General features: G+C 32.0%; 2 protein-coding genes across 4 annotated transcripts; both read left to right on the plus strand.

The window, feature by feature from the left end:
- Positions 1–392: 392 nt before the first annotated feature.
- On the plus strand, positions 393–4000 carry Nelf-A (Negative elongation factor A). 3 transcript variants are annotated; one of them, XM_015333366.2, is made up of 6 exons: positions 402–1181; positions 1566–1998; positions 2108–2520; positions 2608–2804; positions 2891–2990; positions 3165–4000. In XM_015333366.2, exons 3-6 carry the CDS (start codon positions 2289–2291, stop codon positions 3395–3397), a joined length of 762 nt encoding a protein of 253 aa, XP_015188852.2. In that variant the 5' UTR covers positions 402–1181; positions 1566–1998; positions 2108–2288; the 3' UTR covers positions 3398–4000. The 3 variants fall into 3 exon arrangements, with proteins under 3 accessions (XP_089030586.1, XP_015188852.2, XP_089030585.1); XM_089174460.1 differs by lacking the exons at positions 2608–2804; positions 2891–2990; positions 3165–4000 and having other exon boundaries at positions 393–1181; positions 1566–1611; positions 1696–1998; positions 2108–2340; XM_089174459.1 differs by lacking the exons at positions 2608–2804; positions 2891–2990; positions 3165–4000 and having other exon boundaries at positions 403–1181; positions 2108–2340.
- A 389-nt stretch (positions 4001–4389) lies between these two features.
- On the plus strand, positions 4390–5758 carry Tpx-3 (thioredoxin peroxidase 3). Its single transcript, XM_015333368.2, has 3 exons — positions 4390–4733; positions 4824–5047; positions 5130–5758. The coding sequence occupies exons 1-3, from the start codon at positions 4698–4700 to the stop codon at positions 5587–5589; spliced, it is 720 nt and encodes a 239-aa protein (XP_015188854.1). The 5' UTR covers positions 4390–4697; the 3' UTR covers positions 5590–5758.
- Positions 5759–15767: the final 10009 nt, after the last annotated feature.

A 15767-nucleotide genomic window follows, 5' to 3' on the forward strand; every position in this document is an offset into this window, starting at 1 on the left:
AATATATCCGGCAACATCCACATTAGGTTAGTAGTAACAGTGTAAAATATATTGTTTTATGAAAAAGAACGTTTAAATAAACTGAAAGAAAACAAAAGTGTATAAAATATTATTGTGACTTATTAATGATTTAATACAAAAATTTCTTTTAACGAACATTTAAAAATTTGAAACACTTGTTATTGTGATCTCAATCTATTGAAGTTCATAAATGTATATATTTACGAGTAATTATCTAAAGTCACATGTTAAAAGTGATTCATTGATGAGTGTTCCCTCGTAATATATATCCGGCAAAGTCCACATTAGGTTAGTTGCAATAGAGTAGAATATATTGTGCTATGAAAAAGAACGCTTAAATAAACTGAAAAAAAACAAAAGTGTATAAAATATTATTGTGATTTATTAATGATTTAATACAAAAATTTCTTTTAACGAACATTTTAAAATTTGAAACACTTGTTATTGTGATCTCAATCTATTGAAGTTCATAAATGTATATATTTACGAGTAATTATCTAAAATCACATGTTAAAAGTGATTCATTGATGAGTGCTCCCTCGTAAAATATATCCGGCAACATCCAGATTAGGTTAGTACTAACAGTGTTCCCTCGTAAAATATATTCGGCAACATCCAGGTTAGGTTAGTACTAACAGTGTCTCTCGTGGAATATATCCGGCAACATCCACATTAGGTTAGTAGTAACAGTGTAAAATATATTGTGTTGTGAAAAAGAACGTTTAAATAAACTGAAAGAAGACAAAAGTGTATAAAATATTATTGTGACTTATTAATGATTTAATACAAAAATTTCTTTTAACGAACATTTTAAAATTTGAAACACATGTTATTGTGATCTCAATCTATTGAAGTTCATAAATGCATATATTTACGAGTAATTTTCATTCAAAATAGTGCCATCTATTAGATTTAAATATAACCCCTAGTGAGAAACAAACGATTCCAATATGGCGAATGTGAGGGACAGTGATACTTCGTTGTGGCTTCATAACAAGCTTGGAACCTCTAATGATAGCTGGACTGGTAGTTCAATTTGTTCTCAATTAAACGCAGAGGTGTTAAGAAACATCAAGGACTGTTTTCCAGATTTACAAACACAAGTTAAACTTAAATTACTCCTTTCGTTCTTCCACATACCTAGGCGAAATGTTGAAGAGGTAAGTGTTTGTGATACTTTTCCCGCTAATAATTTCACTATTATTCTTTCCATCTTTATTATTTTAACGTTATTTATCAATGTATCATTGTTTTCTTTATTCAAACTTTCTTTTTTTCTTTTCAATAATATCATGCAATATTTTTTTCTCTATTATGATATTTTAGGCAGCCCGCCGCCTATTTGATTTTATTTAAATACCTAATGTTTTTGATATGAATAATACCCTTACTTTCATTTGCGCGGCATGTCTTAATACATAATAAATAAATATCATTCAATTTACTTATATTACTTGTAATCTTGTGTATACAATCATTTACTTTTCTAACATCTCAAATGGATAACCTTATATATTTCTACATTAATTCTAAAACTTTTGTAGTGGCGCGTTGAGCTGGAAGAAATCATTGAAGTTGCATCGTTGGACAGTGAGTTATGGGTTTCAATGCTATCCGAATCGATGAAGACGTTTCCTTCTACAGGATCATTAAATACAAATATTACTGATTTAGATGAACATAGACCTATTTTTGGAGAACTAGTTAATGATCTAAAAAAATTATTGAAAAAGCAGAATGATCCTGCAATGCTTCCATTGGAATGTCATTATTTGAATAAAACAGCTCTGATATCTGTGGTAGGTCAACAACCTTCACCTGTTAAACATTTTACATTGAAAAGAAAGCCAAAAAGTGCAGCTTTAAGAGCGGAATTGTTACAAAAGTGTAAAGATACTGCAAGTAATATAAAAAAAAGTACCGCACCCACTGTACCAGTACGTAGTAGAGGAATGCCAAGAAAAATGACAGACACAAGTAAGTAAATTTATATTTACATGCATTATATGCTTGTGTAATATAAATATTAAATATACAAGAGCAATTATTTTATTATTATTATTATTATTATTATTATAATTTACAGCACCTCTCAAAGGTATTCCTAGCAGAGTTCCAACAAGTGGCTTTCGGTCTCCTTCTCTTACAAGTTCATCGATGTCAAGCAGAACTCCTATTAGTAGTAGAAGTCGTAAAGATGGTGGTATTAAATTGTTGGACATTAATGAACAACCTCTTGGATATGCACAAGCTAAAAGAGAAGGCGAATGATGGAATTAGAAGAGCAACAGAAAAAGGTTGCAGAAGCTCAAGCAGCTGCAGCAGCTGTAGTATCAGCAAATACAACTACAGTTGAAACTCCAGCAACACCAGAATATGCTCAAGGATTAGCAGCAATTAATCCACCTTCTACTCCTGTTACACCGGTGTCCACTGTTCAATCCTATGTGGCTCCTACCACTCCAAGCGGAGTTACACCTACAACTACATCTCAAACTTGTAAATATTTTGTTATGCTTTTGTATTTGTTTTTATTTATTAAGAACAATGTGTAACTGTATGTAATAACAATTTGTAAATTTGTAGCTACTACACCGTCTACACCTACAGTGCCAAGTACAGTAACACCAGTAACAACACCAGCAGTCATATCCCCTGTAGAAAGTACACCTGTTGGTGTACAAACTGTTAGGCCAGCACAGACAATTACACAGATTCGTATACAAACATCCGCACAACCTGTTAATGCAGCAGCAAATACGAGAAGAGGCTTATCACTGACGGTACATTTTTATTCAAAGATATAATATACAAGAAATGTTCTATTTAAATTGTTTATTTATTTAATGAGATTTTTTTCAATTTGCAGCGAGAACAAATGTTAGAAGCTCAAGAAATGTTTAGAACGGCTAATAAAGTAACGAGACCAGAGAAAGCATTAATCCTAGGATTTATGGCTGGTTCTAGAGGTACATAATATTTGAATATTAAAGATTTATTTTTTTTTTATATATATATATATTTATATGAACTATTGTGTTTTTTTTCTTTTTGTTTTATTATTATAAATAAATAATTATAAGTTCTTACAATTAAAAAGTAATATAGAAAGTTTATTTACCTGAATAAATATTTTTCAATAGATAATCCTTGTCCTAAATTGGGCAACATAGTGACAGTAATGCTTTCGGAGAACATAGAAGAGGTATCTCAAGCAGATGGTTCAACGGTACCAATGTTAGTTGAGACTCACTTCCAAATGAATTACACAAATGGCGAATGGAAAAGGATAAAGAAAAATCGTCGAGTTGTAACAGAAGAATCTACCTCGACGGCAACTCCTACTCCTAATCCAACAGCTACAGCTTCCAATTAGGCAAAATAAATAAATATATATATATATAAGTATATATATGTATAAAAAAAAGAAGAAGAAATTATCGCGATCTGAAATAATGCAGAATCTTTTTAAAAATACACTTCGCGTATAATTATGGCCATTTTTAAGAACGCACATACAATTTGGTCATAGAGCAATTTTTTTTTAATGACTTTAGTTAAAAAAATACGCGTTTCATCGTCAGTCCATCAAAACTTACGTTTACATTAACGTATACAACCAACGACAACAACAATTCATGTCAATTTTGTAATAAGGTCATTCAATCGAATCATAATTCAAACAACAATGGATGATTGAATAATACAAATTTTAAAATGAAACTAACAAATTCGTTTGTTTCGAATCATAAATATTAAAAAGGAAGAACAAAAGTTTCCAAATAATGGAAACCTGATGTTGGTGCTAACACATTGTTCTTTTTTTTTTTTCTTTTTTTTCTTTTCTTTTACAAATGTTTCATGAACTCTATTCAAAATTAATAATTGTGTTATAACAAAATGTAATAATTGTCGTTCATACTGCAGTATGTACATTATTATTATTATTATTATTATATATATTTACATATTTAACAGAGATGAATATAAGACTTACATTATTGTTATTTGAATAAAATAATATCGTTAGATTAAATATGTTTTACTGTCATATTGTATTATTCGTATCGAGAAGAATTCAATTTTGTTTTGTTTATTTTCCAAATGTAATGGAAATGTTAAACGTTGTCAGATGATATATAATTATTTTACAAAAGTTACTTTTTAAGCGAGAAAATATATATTAAAGTTTGATATATATTTTTAATAAATGTAAAAGTCATTGAATTCTTTTTTTCTAGATTTAATTGTATACACATATATATATATATATATATATATAGTATATATTTTGACTAGTTCAGGTATGCCATCTGTAAAGCTTCCAATGAAATTTCTTAACCTAACCTAATTTTGTGAAATCAAGTAGTAGCGGTACGCGGTGACATTGTTCTATTACCTATTTTCTTAAATGTAGTATTGTATAATACGCTTAATAAAAAGATAGTGAATAAACAATAAAACAAAACAAAAAACTGTTCTTTTTCATTTGAATTCATCAAATTAACATTTGTATTGTTTAAATTATATTTCAATTATATAATCTGATTGATTGATTTCTTGTCGTGTACGTTTGAAAAGTAAACGTTTAAGAAGACCATTTCAAATCAATAATAACACTTGTTTATAATAATTATATTATTTATCCATTGGTTATAAATAAAAAAAAAACAAAGATGATTCGATTGTTTGCTACGCAAGTGAAAAAAGTGGTGTGTATTAAATTCTTTTATAACATTTATATTATAATATTTATATATATATATATTTGACAAATTTACATGTACATTTTATTTTTACAGTCTTGCACCATTTCATCATCTTTAAAAAAAGCAAATAATTTAGCATCTAAAGAAACAATTAGAAATTTTAGTATTACTTCAAGATGTTTAGGAGCTTGGCCGGAAATCCAAAAACCTGCACCAGATTTTACCGGAATGGCAGTGGTCGATGGTAACTTCAAAGAAATAAAATTAAGCGATTACAAAGGCAAATATGTTGTCCTATTTTTCTATCCTTTAGATTTGTAAGTTATTGTTTTGACTTATTTTAATAATATTGTAGATTAAATTTAACATTGTCAATAAAAATGTTGTTCTTTCTTTCAGTACGTTCGTGTGTCCAACAGAGTTGATAGCATTTTCTGAAAGAATTGCTGAATTTAAAGCATTGAACACACAAGTAATTGGTGCATCTACGGATTCTCACTTCAGTCATCTTGCATGGACTAATTTGCCAAGAAAACAAGGCGGTTTGGGTGGAGATTTAGGATACCCTTTGTTAAGTGATTTCAATAAAGAAATCGCAGCAAAATACAACGTACTCTTAGAAGGTTCTGGTATAGCATTGAGAGGATTATTCATCATCGACAAGGAAGGAATACTTAGACAATTAAGTGTAAATGATTTACCAGTTGGTCGTAGCGTTGATGAAACGTTAAGATTGATAAAAGCTTTTCAATTTGTCGAAGCTCATGGAGAAGTATGTCCAGCCAATTGGCAACCAGATTCTAAAACGATCAAACCAAATCCGAAAGATAGCAAAGAATACTTTGAATCGGTCAATTGAATTTTCTATATAATTTTCTAAATATAAATATATAATATATATATAACTATACATAATAATTATAAACAAAAATGTAATATATAAGCATGTGTTGTAAGAAAATTTTATTATGAATCAATGTAAAATGAAAGGTGATAATATATACAGTATGGTATTAAAATAAGATAAAGTTTTATCAAAGTAGTAATAGTAGTAGTAGTAGAAAATCAGTGTCTATCTTTTTCGTATCAATTGGACCTCCTGGATGTATTCAGTACGTTGAAGAAAACATTTATTTATCATACTCTTTTGAAAGTATATATGGCGGAGAGATGAGGAGAGAAAATACTACGAACGAATTCCTTTGAAAAGCACATCATTCGCTATTCCTCCTAACGTATAGTACATGCGTGTACGATTGTGTTTGTAGGCGCGTTCGAACGGCACGAATAGAGTTCTTCGTACAGTATCGAGGGGTTGTGATACAGACTCGGTTCGATCGAATGTTAAGAGAGAGAGAGAGAGAGAGGGAAAGAAAAATGAAAGAAAGAATGAAAGAAAGAGGAGAGTACAGGGGTTGGTAAAATTTGAATGGAGAAAAAGGAAAGGGGGAAGAAAAAAGGTGCGTGCCGCTCACATGTGCACATACCATTTATATGTTACAGGGAGAAATGGGAAAAAGGTGGAGGGGGATTGGTGAGGTTGGTTGGTGGAGGGTGGTTTAGGAATGGAAGAGCAATCTCGTACCAGTTAATTTGATTCTTTGTGGCGATGAAAGTAATAGTGGGAGGAAGCACCAAAAGACCGTTCCCGATTACCCTCTATCTCCTTCTCCTCCTCCTCCTCCTCCTCCTTTTCAACTATTCGTGGCTTACCAAGTAAACGTTTACTTTTTTTCAAACATCTCTAACACGTGTCATAATATACAATATTATTTTTGTCTAATTCAAATGATCTTTTAATGACATTTTTATTAAATTTATTATAACTTTTATATCACACGAATTTCATGATAATAATTAAGATTTATTAGGAATAATCATATTTGTAATAAGGTTCGGATAAAATGGAAGTTTTTACAGTGTATTAGAATATTTTGAAGTTACAATACTGTACTGTACTACATAACTGTACAGTATAGTACAGTATAGTATTGTATTATACAGTACAGTACAGTACAGTATTGTATTGTATTGTATTGTACTGTATAGTACAGTACAGTACAGTATAGTATTGTACTGTACAATACAGTACAGTTATGTAGATCAGATATATACAAAGAAACACGCAAATAAATTGAATATAAATGATCTGATGATATAAATAATATAAATAATATATTAAATATATTATAAATAAAAAATAAAATATTACAAGTTAAAAAAAATATAAAATTTGGTTTGAACGTTAAAATGATGATGATGATGATGATGATACTAAAAGAAAGAAATCCTATTCTCAATTATAATCGTATAGAATATATTTACTTAGGTATCAAGAGAGGACGGGGGTACAAGTGACATGTAGGATTAGAGAGAAAAGCGAGTCTTTTAGACGGGGACGAACGGGGCCAGGGGATTTTGATGTTTCAATCGTGCGTTCCGTTGTCCGGCGTGGTCGATTAACGCGACCGTAAGGGGGTGGGTTCAGTAAGTTTAGTAAGGTTTCCGATTCTAATCGGTGTTCTCGGTCGATGCACGACAACGTCATCTTTGAACATGACTCGACTCGTTTTCAATTTTTACATTCTCTTCAAATATATACATTTTAAATCTCTTGAAATAATATAAGAATTCAAATAAATGATAGGGGGAAAATAGTAAAGAAAAATATATCATGAAAATTACTAGAACTATTACTAGAAAAGTAGTAAGGCATAATAATGTTGTATCATGTTGACCGCACCTCGATAACATTTATATAAGCCAAGATGATATTATGAATGTAGTGTACTTGTTTAGGGCCAACCCCTCTCCTAGGGTGATTCTGATTCTATTGAAGAGTAGATAGAGGAGGGAGTGGTAAAAGGAGGAACGTTGAAAGTTGTGTGGACGAGAGGAATAACTAGAGGGAAGGAAGGAAGGAAGGAGAGGAGAGAGAGAAAGAGAGGGCGTTGGCAGAGGTTGGACGATGAGGTGGAGACCATGAAAGAGTGAGGAACATAATCGTGGAACTCAGTGAACGAGAAGAAGAAGAAGAAGAAGAAGAAGGAGGAGGAGGAGGAGGAGGAAGGGGGATAGGCGCCGCGCGTTTGCCGTCGTGCATCCATCCATATCCATCCCGGGGTGGCTAGGCTTTGATTACTTGTTTTAATCTTCCGACTGCCGACCGGGCGAGCATCTGTCACTCAAAATCCGTAATTGCGCGCCCACCCCCTTTCTCTCTCCTTTTTGCCTTATCCATCCTGCAGATTCACCTCTACCCAGAAATGAGCGAGTGAGCAAGAATGAACTATCCCCCATCCCAACCCAACCCATCCCATCTCAATTGAAGTTTCCTCTCTTCTCTCCGTCATCTCTTTCCAAACCACCCACACTGATTGGTGAGAATTGGAGGAGACGCATTTTCTCTTATTCTTTTTCTTCGTTCAAATCCTATCCCTATCCTTTAACCCCCCCCCCCCTACATCCTTATTACAGTACTCACCTTCTATATCCTTGCCTTTTTAATTTCCTGAAAGACAATTATTCGCGATAATCATCGTATCATCGTACGTACTCGCTGAGTTTTGTTTCCTTTTGACAAAAAAATCAGAGAACAGATGTGTTGTGAGCAGCAGCAGCAGCAGCAGCAGCAGCAGCAGCAGTAGCAGCAACACAACGGGAACAACTACTACCATTACCATCACAACCAAGTAGTAGTAGTAATAACAGCATCCTATATGTATATGTAAGTAAGTAAGAGCAAAAGCGCAAGGCTCCTCGCGTACGGGACTCCGTGAGGGCCCATAGGGGTGCTTGGCTGCCTGCCTGCTTGCCGTCAGAAGAGTCTCTTGGGATTATTTTCGCTCGATTATCTGTAGGACGTGGGGTCAAGGCGAGGTACTTTATCCCGATGGAAGAATAGTAGATACGTCTCTCTTTCTCTCTATTAGCGCTAAAAGTACCGATAAAGACTTGGGATAAAAAGAGAGAGAGAGGAGTGGGGATAAGAGAACGAGAGTGAGGGAATGGGCTACTACCACTATTGGGGAGGGGAGTTTAGGGGCTTCTAAACGGGGGGAAAAAAAAGAAAAGAGAAGAACATGATGCGCTTCTTCTCATTTTTCGTCTTCGACTACCACCACCATCATCACCATTACCATCACTATTATTATCACCATTACTATTACGATCTGCAGCAGCAGTAGCATCAGGAACAGCGTTAGAAGGCTATTCCCTCAGGGTTTTTGCTCCGATTCTTTTTGGTAGTACACTTTGGCCGTTTAGATACCAGCGGTGGCCGTGATTCTCGAACACACCCCCATCGATCGGGGGGTTCCCTTAAAAGAACAACGACGTGGACGACTACGACGATGACGATGAGGAGGAGGAGTTGTCTTTTCTTCTTGTTTTTGCTCTTATTCCGTTTTTGATTATTAGCGGTAAAAGGGACAGAGTAAAAGGGTATGGGAATCAACGATAGGAAGGGATTACAGTTGAGGGTTACTTGCTACCGAGCTAGACGTCTTTTCTTCTTGACAACTTGGTTCTTTCTTTTTTTATTTGCTGTTCACTGAGGTGTTCACGATGTTTGCTATAACGTTTAGTCGAAACGTTGATTGTCTCAGGAATTTTATGTTCAAATTCATAGGATCCATGTTTTATTTCTGTAAACTGAAAGGAAGGAAGGAAGGAAGGAAGGAAGGAAGGAAGGAAGGAAGGAAGGAAGGAAGGAAGGGTAGTACGAATAAATTTATTTATAATATATACATGTATATCATAAAACAATCAGTCAAAATCTATTTACAGGATTTCTAGGCTATGTTTTTTTTTTGGAGGAGGAGGTGGGGAACAAAACCCACTTTTTCAAAAACATTTTCAAAATCGTCGATACATTTTCATTTGCATCTGGCATTGTAGCAAATCGGTCAAACATCCAGAGTTAATAAAAAATACTATTCCTTTTTTGAGAACGTTTTAAACAATGTGAAGGCTCGTTTGATCGTGATTAAAAAAGAAAAAAAAAACAAATGGAAAAAAAGAGAGAGTGTTTGTGTAAATGAGAAAAGTGTGTATCTGTGTGTGTGTGTGTGTGTGTGTAGTGGGCCATTGAAGTGTAGGAAAGAAAGAAAGAAAGAAAGAAAGAAAGAAAGAAAAATACAGTTGGTATATCATCGCGTGCTAAAAGTTGGTGGGTAAACGTGCGAGGGGTGGGGTGGGGTGGGGGGGGGGATTGTGGATGGTTTCTATCTTATCTCGCGTTTAATCAACGTAGTTGGGACCACCACCCCCGCGGGCCATCTCGACACTCCTAAGCTCCGGCAATTACTTAGATGGACGCTTCAAAATCCTACCGCACGAACGAGACCCATATGTGGTATACATGTACGTTTATACTTACGTTAGTAAGTACATATATACATGTGTGTGTGTATTTCCTCTGTGTATTACTCGACGATAGAAGAACGTTCTCCTTTTACTCGAAAGAAATCGAAATTAAAGTCTCGTTTACAAAGGAAAAGACAGAGAAAGAGACAGTGGACAAGATTTTCTGGGTCGAGAGTGAGAGAGAGAGAGACAACTAATTTTGTTAATAACATTTATCATTGTTTTTTGTTCTGAAATATTTTTTGTTCAATTTCCTTTTTTTTTTCTATTGTAAAATTTGTTTAGCAACCATATCTCTTTGGGGGTTACTGTTGGATTAAAAGTGTTCCATCACTACCACCACCATCTTTTTGATGTATCTTAATGCACGATGAGACATTTTTAGTTTAACCTAACCTCAAAATAATTATTGCAATGACTGCATATGTATAAGTGTTTAAATTTTCGTCTTATTTATGTAAAAACAATTGATAATATCTTCAACACGTGTGTTAGAAAACAATATGTAATTAAATTACTATTTTTTTTTATTATTTGAAATCTCCTGTGTCTCAAAGAGTTAAATAAATAATAATTTTATTAATCTTTACGTTTAATAAAATAATATCAAACAATTAGAATGGAATAAATAGAATAATAATACACGAAAGAATAAAAAAAAGTAAGGTTAGGTCGTATATAAATTGAAATAATTGAATTGCAATACAATGCCATCTATTGAAAATTTACAATACCTAGAAACTATATCTATATATATAGAATGTGAAACGATCGTTTGAGAATTCATGCCGTTACAGGAAGGTAATCGTTCCCTTTTTTGTTGTTGCTTTTGTTAAATGGATAAAAAACAAAACAGAAGAAAAAAAACAACAACAACAACAACAGCAACAAGAAAAAAAAAAAAAAAAAACAAGAGAAGAGTAGGCAAAGAAAAGAGTAGAGTTGAGTAGAGAAGAGATTTTGTGTTCAGAAACGAAGCAGCAGCACACGACGGCAACGATTGGATGTTTCTATTCGGTGAGATTGGAATCGAGTCTGGCGCGCTTTGTAGGGTCACCCCCTAGCCCCCTAACCCCTAACCCCCACCATCCATCCATCCATCCATCCCTTTCGTGTAAAACCGTGCGTCGCTTCAATGAAACGACCCGATAATCGTTCCTCGTCCTCTTTTCTTCCATTTTACGCGTCGTGTCGTTATTCGCGCGACTTTCGGTACCATCTGTTAACACTAAACAGAGAATCGTCGTCAGTCGTTCGAAATCCTGTTGTCTCTTTTTTTTCTTTTTTCTTTCAAGAATTATACGATCAACTGTTAAAAGAGTTTAACAGAGGAACTGTGAGAGAAAGAAATACGGGGGTTGTTGATTGGTTTCATTCATTTTAAAATGATATTACTCAAAATGTTGATTTAATATCATTCAAAACTACTTAGTCAATTATAATACACAATTAGAATGGAATAAATAAAATAATAATACACGAAAAAATAGAAAAAAGTAAGGTTAGTTTTGTCATATGTAAATCTGAAAAAAATGCGAAATAATTGAATTGTAATACAGCGCCATCTATTGAAAGCTTCCACTACCTTGAGACTTAAGTAACCTTTAAATAAGAAACTTTGAAATTAGTAATAAAAAATAAAAAATAATTGAATTGTAATACTGCGCTATCTATCGAATATTTACAGAATTAAGAAAATTAACCTATAAATAATAAATTATATAAATAACTTTTTAATTAACCCAATAATAATTGTAGGTTATTAAGTATTTTAAATGTCGAATAATTGTTCAAATTTTCAAAGGGTGTAAAAGGGATAACCAATTAACTTGTTCTGAGTATTTCGAAAATCCAAAATTAAATTTAAATTCGATTTCTTTTTTTTTTTATTGAAGAATATTTTTCTCTTTATAATCCCCTAAATTTTGTTTTCTTTGCATTTATATTATACATTGCATAAAACACACACACACACAAACACACAGACACGGATATTTATGCTTTTAGTAAATTAACTACTCACTTAAAAGGTTAATGATCAACATTAATCTCTGAAAATCCTTCTTCTCTCACGGTTTTTGTTTTCATGGTGAAATTTTTGGATCTAGTTATAATTAAGTTCGTTAATTATTTCTCAACCGGAAGCAACGCTTCTAATGTTTTTACAACAACGGAAATATATTCCATCTTTTTCTTTACGAATTATTTGTAACAACTCTTCATTTTCGTAATATTAAAAACAACGAGAAAACTAATAGAATAATATTATAAACAAACAAAACAAAAATCAATAATATCTTTAATAATCCAATTATTACTAGGTTAACCTAAAAATGTTCAATGTGCATTTTTTTAAAATTAATATTGCAAAGACAACAAAAAAAAAGAGATGAAAAGAAAACAAACAAAAACAAAAATCCATTATGCAGTTTAAAATATAAAATATTTTGATTATCCAATTATTACTAGGTTAACCTAAAAAAGTTCAATGTATTTTTTAAATTAATATTGCAAAGACAACAAAAAAACAAAGATGAAAAGAAAACAAACAAAAATAAAAATCCACTATGCAGTTTAGAACACAATTTTGTAACAAAATGCAAGAAACATTTGACAAAACCTAAATAATTATCAAAAATAAAAAATAAATATTTATTAACAAATTAATTAACAACCAAAAAAAAAGAAATAAATAAATAAATCATATAAAAGAGATGATTGATTGACCCTAATAATAATTATTTAAAATAAAAAATAAATTGTCAAATAAAACTATATTTAAACTAAACTAAACTATAATTAAATATAATTGTGTTAATATAATTATTAAGTAAAATAATAATATTGTTGAATGAATAAATTAAATAATATAATTGTTAAATAAAGAATAGAATAATAAAATAAATTGTTCAATAAATTTACTTAAAAAAAAAAAAAACCAACAAAAAATACAAAGAAATCACCAAAAAAAAGAAAGAGCTGAGATAAACGATTGAGAAATTGATTTAGTAAAAAAAAAAACAAACAAACAAACAAACAAACAAAAATAAATGTAAAAACCAACTTGCAGATAAACAGGAAGACGATGATAATCCTAAAGATAGTAGTAGAGAAGTAGTAGTAATACTAGTAATAGTAGTAGTAGTAGTAGTAGTAACCAACCAGAGCTGATAGGTAAGTGGGCAGAAATATCAGTCTATTAGGTAGCTAGCTAGTCTGATATCGGAGTCGCAGATCCTTTTCCGGCCCTCGGGCGAGTGCTTCGTTAATTAATCTGGCAGGAACGAGAACTCGGCAGCAGCTCAAAGGCACCCTTTTTCGCTCAGGTTCATCCATCCATTTACCAACGAGAAACGTACTACCAAAGTACACATATATCTAACTACTATCGTGTATCTTCTCTCTCTCTCTCTCTCACCCTCTCCCCCTCCACTCTCTCTTACTCTTTCTCTCTCTTTTGATATTTTTCTTTCCTTCTTTTTCCTTTTAATCCTACCCCTCTCTCCCCTCCCCTCCCCTCCTCCAACCCCTCATCCCCACCAAACTTCTACTTTTTTTTTATTACTTCACAAAATCATCATCGTCATCATCATTTTCATGATTTTGAATTAACCACTTGTGTTGGTGAAGGAATTTCACGTGAACCATGCATGTCGTTGACGATTCTGAGACCAAAGCATTATGACGTGTGTGACACGTTGTTGACGATTCTGAGACAAAAGTATCACAACGTGTGTTGCACGTTTTTCAACTGCAAGCTGTTAAAATGAACAAACAATGAATTACAACTAGACCCATCTTGATTTTGATTTTTATTCGCGTTTTGTTCAACCTACACGAAAATAAATAAAAGTGTGTGTGTGACTATGTGTGGATGGTATGTACGTGTGGGTTAAGGGATAAGGGTTGATGATCATGATTTTGGATTAAAATGAAGAAACAATGGATTACTGACCCAAAACAATGAAACTTGACCCATTTTGAAAATGGTTTTTATTCGCGTTTTGTTCCACCTACACGAAAATAAATAAAAGTGTGTGAGCACGTGTGGATGTATGTATGTGTGGTTTAAGGGATAAGGGTTGATGATCATGATTTTGGATTAAAATGAAGAAACAATGGATTACTGACCCGGAACAATGAGACTTGACCTGTTCTGAAAATGATTTTACTCCAGTTTTGTTCAACCTGTACGAAAATAGGTGAATTTGAGTGTGTGTGTGTGTGTGTGTTAAAGGATAAGGGTTTGAAGGGAGTGGGTTGGATGGATGGTGGTCGAGGAAGAGGTGTAGCAACGAGAATGGATAAAGGAATCATCGTTTCGCGTCGTTCAACGACGAACAATGTGCCCTTCGTATAGGAAGCATGAAAAAGGGAAGATTAAAGGTTGATTCGTGGTCGTAGTCGTCGTCCTGTGGCCTGTGTCCGTGTTCGAGAAAATTCGTCATTGTTCCGGGATAAGCAAGAACATTGGAAGGTAGTGTATAGTAATACGTATTACATACACATATGTGATTTATATAAAAAGGGATGAAGAGTGGTGGTGGGGGGGGGGTTGGTTTAATGAAGGGACAATACCAACGAATATAACTTTCGATTAAAAAGGGATAATGTGTGTGTTCACTTTTTTGTTTCTGAAGAAACAAAAAAGTGGATTATATAAACAGAATAATATATATATATATAATTAATAATAAAAAAGGTAAGTACACTTACCTGAATGAAGATATTCTTCTTCTACATAATCGACGAGATTAATATTACATATATACAGTATATATATATGTATTTATACAGTGAATGTTCTTTAAAATAGTTTAAATAGCTTTTAAATTTAACTCACATTAAATATGTAATATTTAATTATTATTAATATTAATTAATATTAATTTTAATTTTTTAATTTAAAATTATATAAAATTATTATATTATAATATATATAAATAATATAATAATAATTTATTATATAAATTATATAATAAAATTAAATAAAAAAATTAAATAAAAAAATTAATTTAATAACTTTATTACTTAAGTATAATAAATATATCATATAATTTATTATACTTAAATTATTAGTTCAACTTTATTATTTTATTATTACCATAACTAATTAATTATTAATATATTTATTATTAATATAACCAATAATTAAAGTATAACAATTTATTAACTTTTCAAAATTGTGTCTTCATCATTTCATCATTCTAAAAAAACACTAATAAACTTCTAACATTGTAAGATTTTTAAGAAACCTTCACTGTATACATATACATATATATATATACACTATATACATATAGACATAAACCGTTTTGTATATATGTGTCCTCAGTCAGTATGTGTGACACACCTTTAGAATAATACCTAATCGTATTTCTCACCGTTCGATCGTTTCTAAAGTGCACACGGTAGCACATCGTTGACGTTTCAAAGTAGAAAATGCTCTTAAAGATCTTCATTGGGTAAATGCATAATACATACCTCTCTCTCTACTACTACTACTACTACTACTACTACTATTCCTCTTCTTCCGTTTCAATAACTTTCCTCAGCAAAACACGAACTACTCGCCTTTAATCGTCTCGATCCTTTTTCTTTCTTTTCTTCTTCTTTTTTTTCTTTCTTTTCTTTTTTTTTTTTTTTCAAAAAGAACACACTCGACCGTAC

The sequence above is a fragment of the Polistes dominula genome, unplaced genomic scaffold (assembly GCF_049000335.1).
Source record: "Polistes dominula isolate Pdom_NZ unplaced genomic scaffold, Pdom_raw_medaka contig_83, whole genome shotgun sequence".
In the NCBI taxonomy this organism is placed as follows: domain Eukaryota; kingdom Metazoa; phylum Arthropoda; class Insecta; order Hymenoptera; family Vespidae; genus Polistes; species Polistes dominula.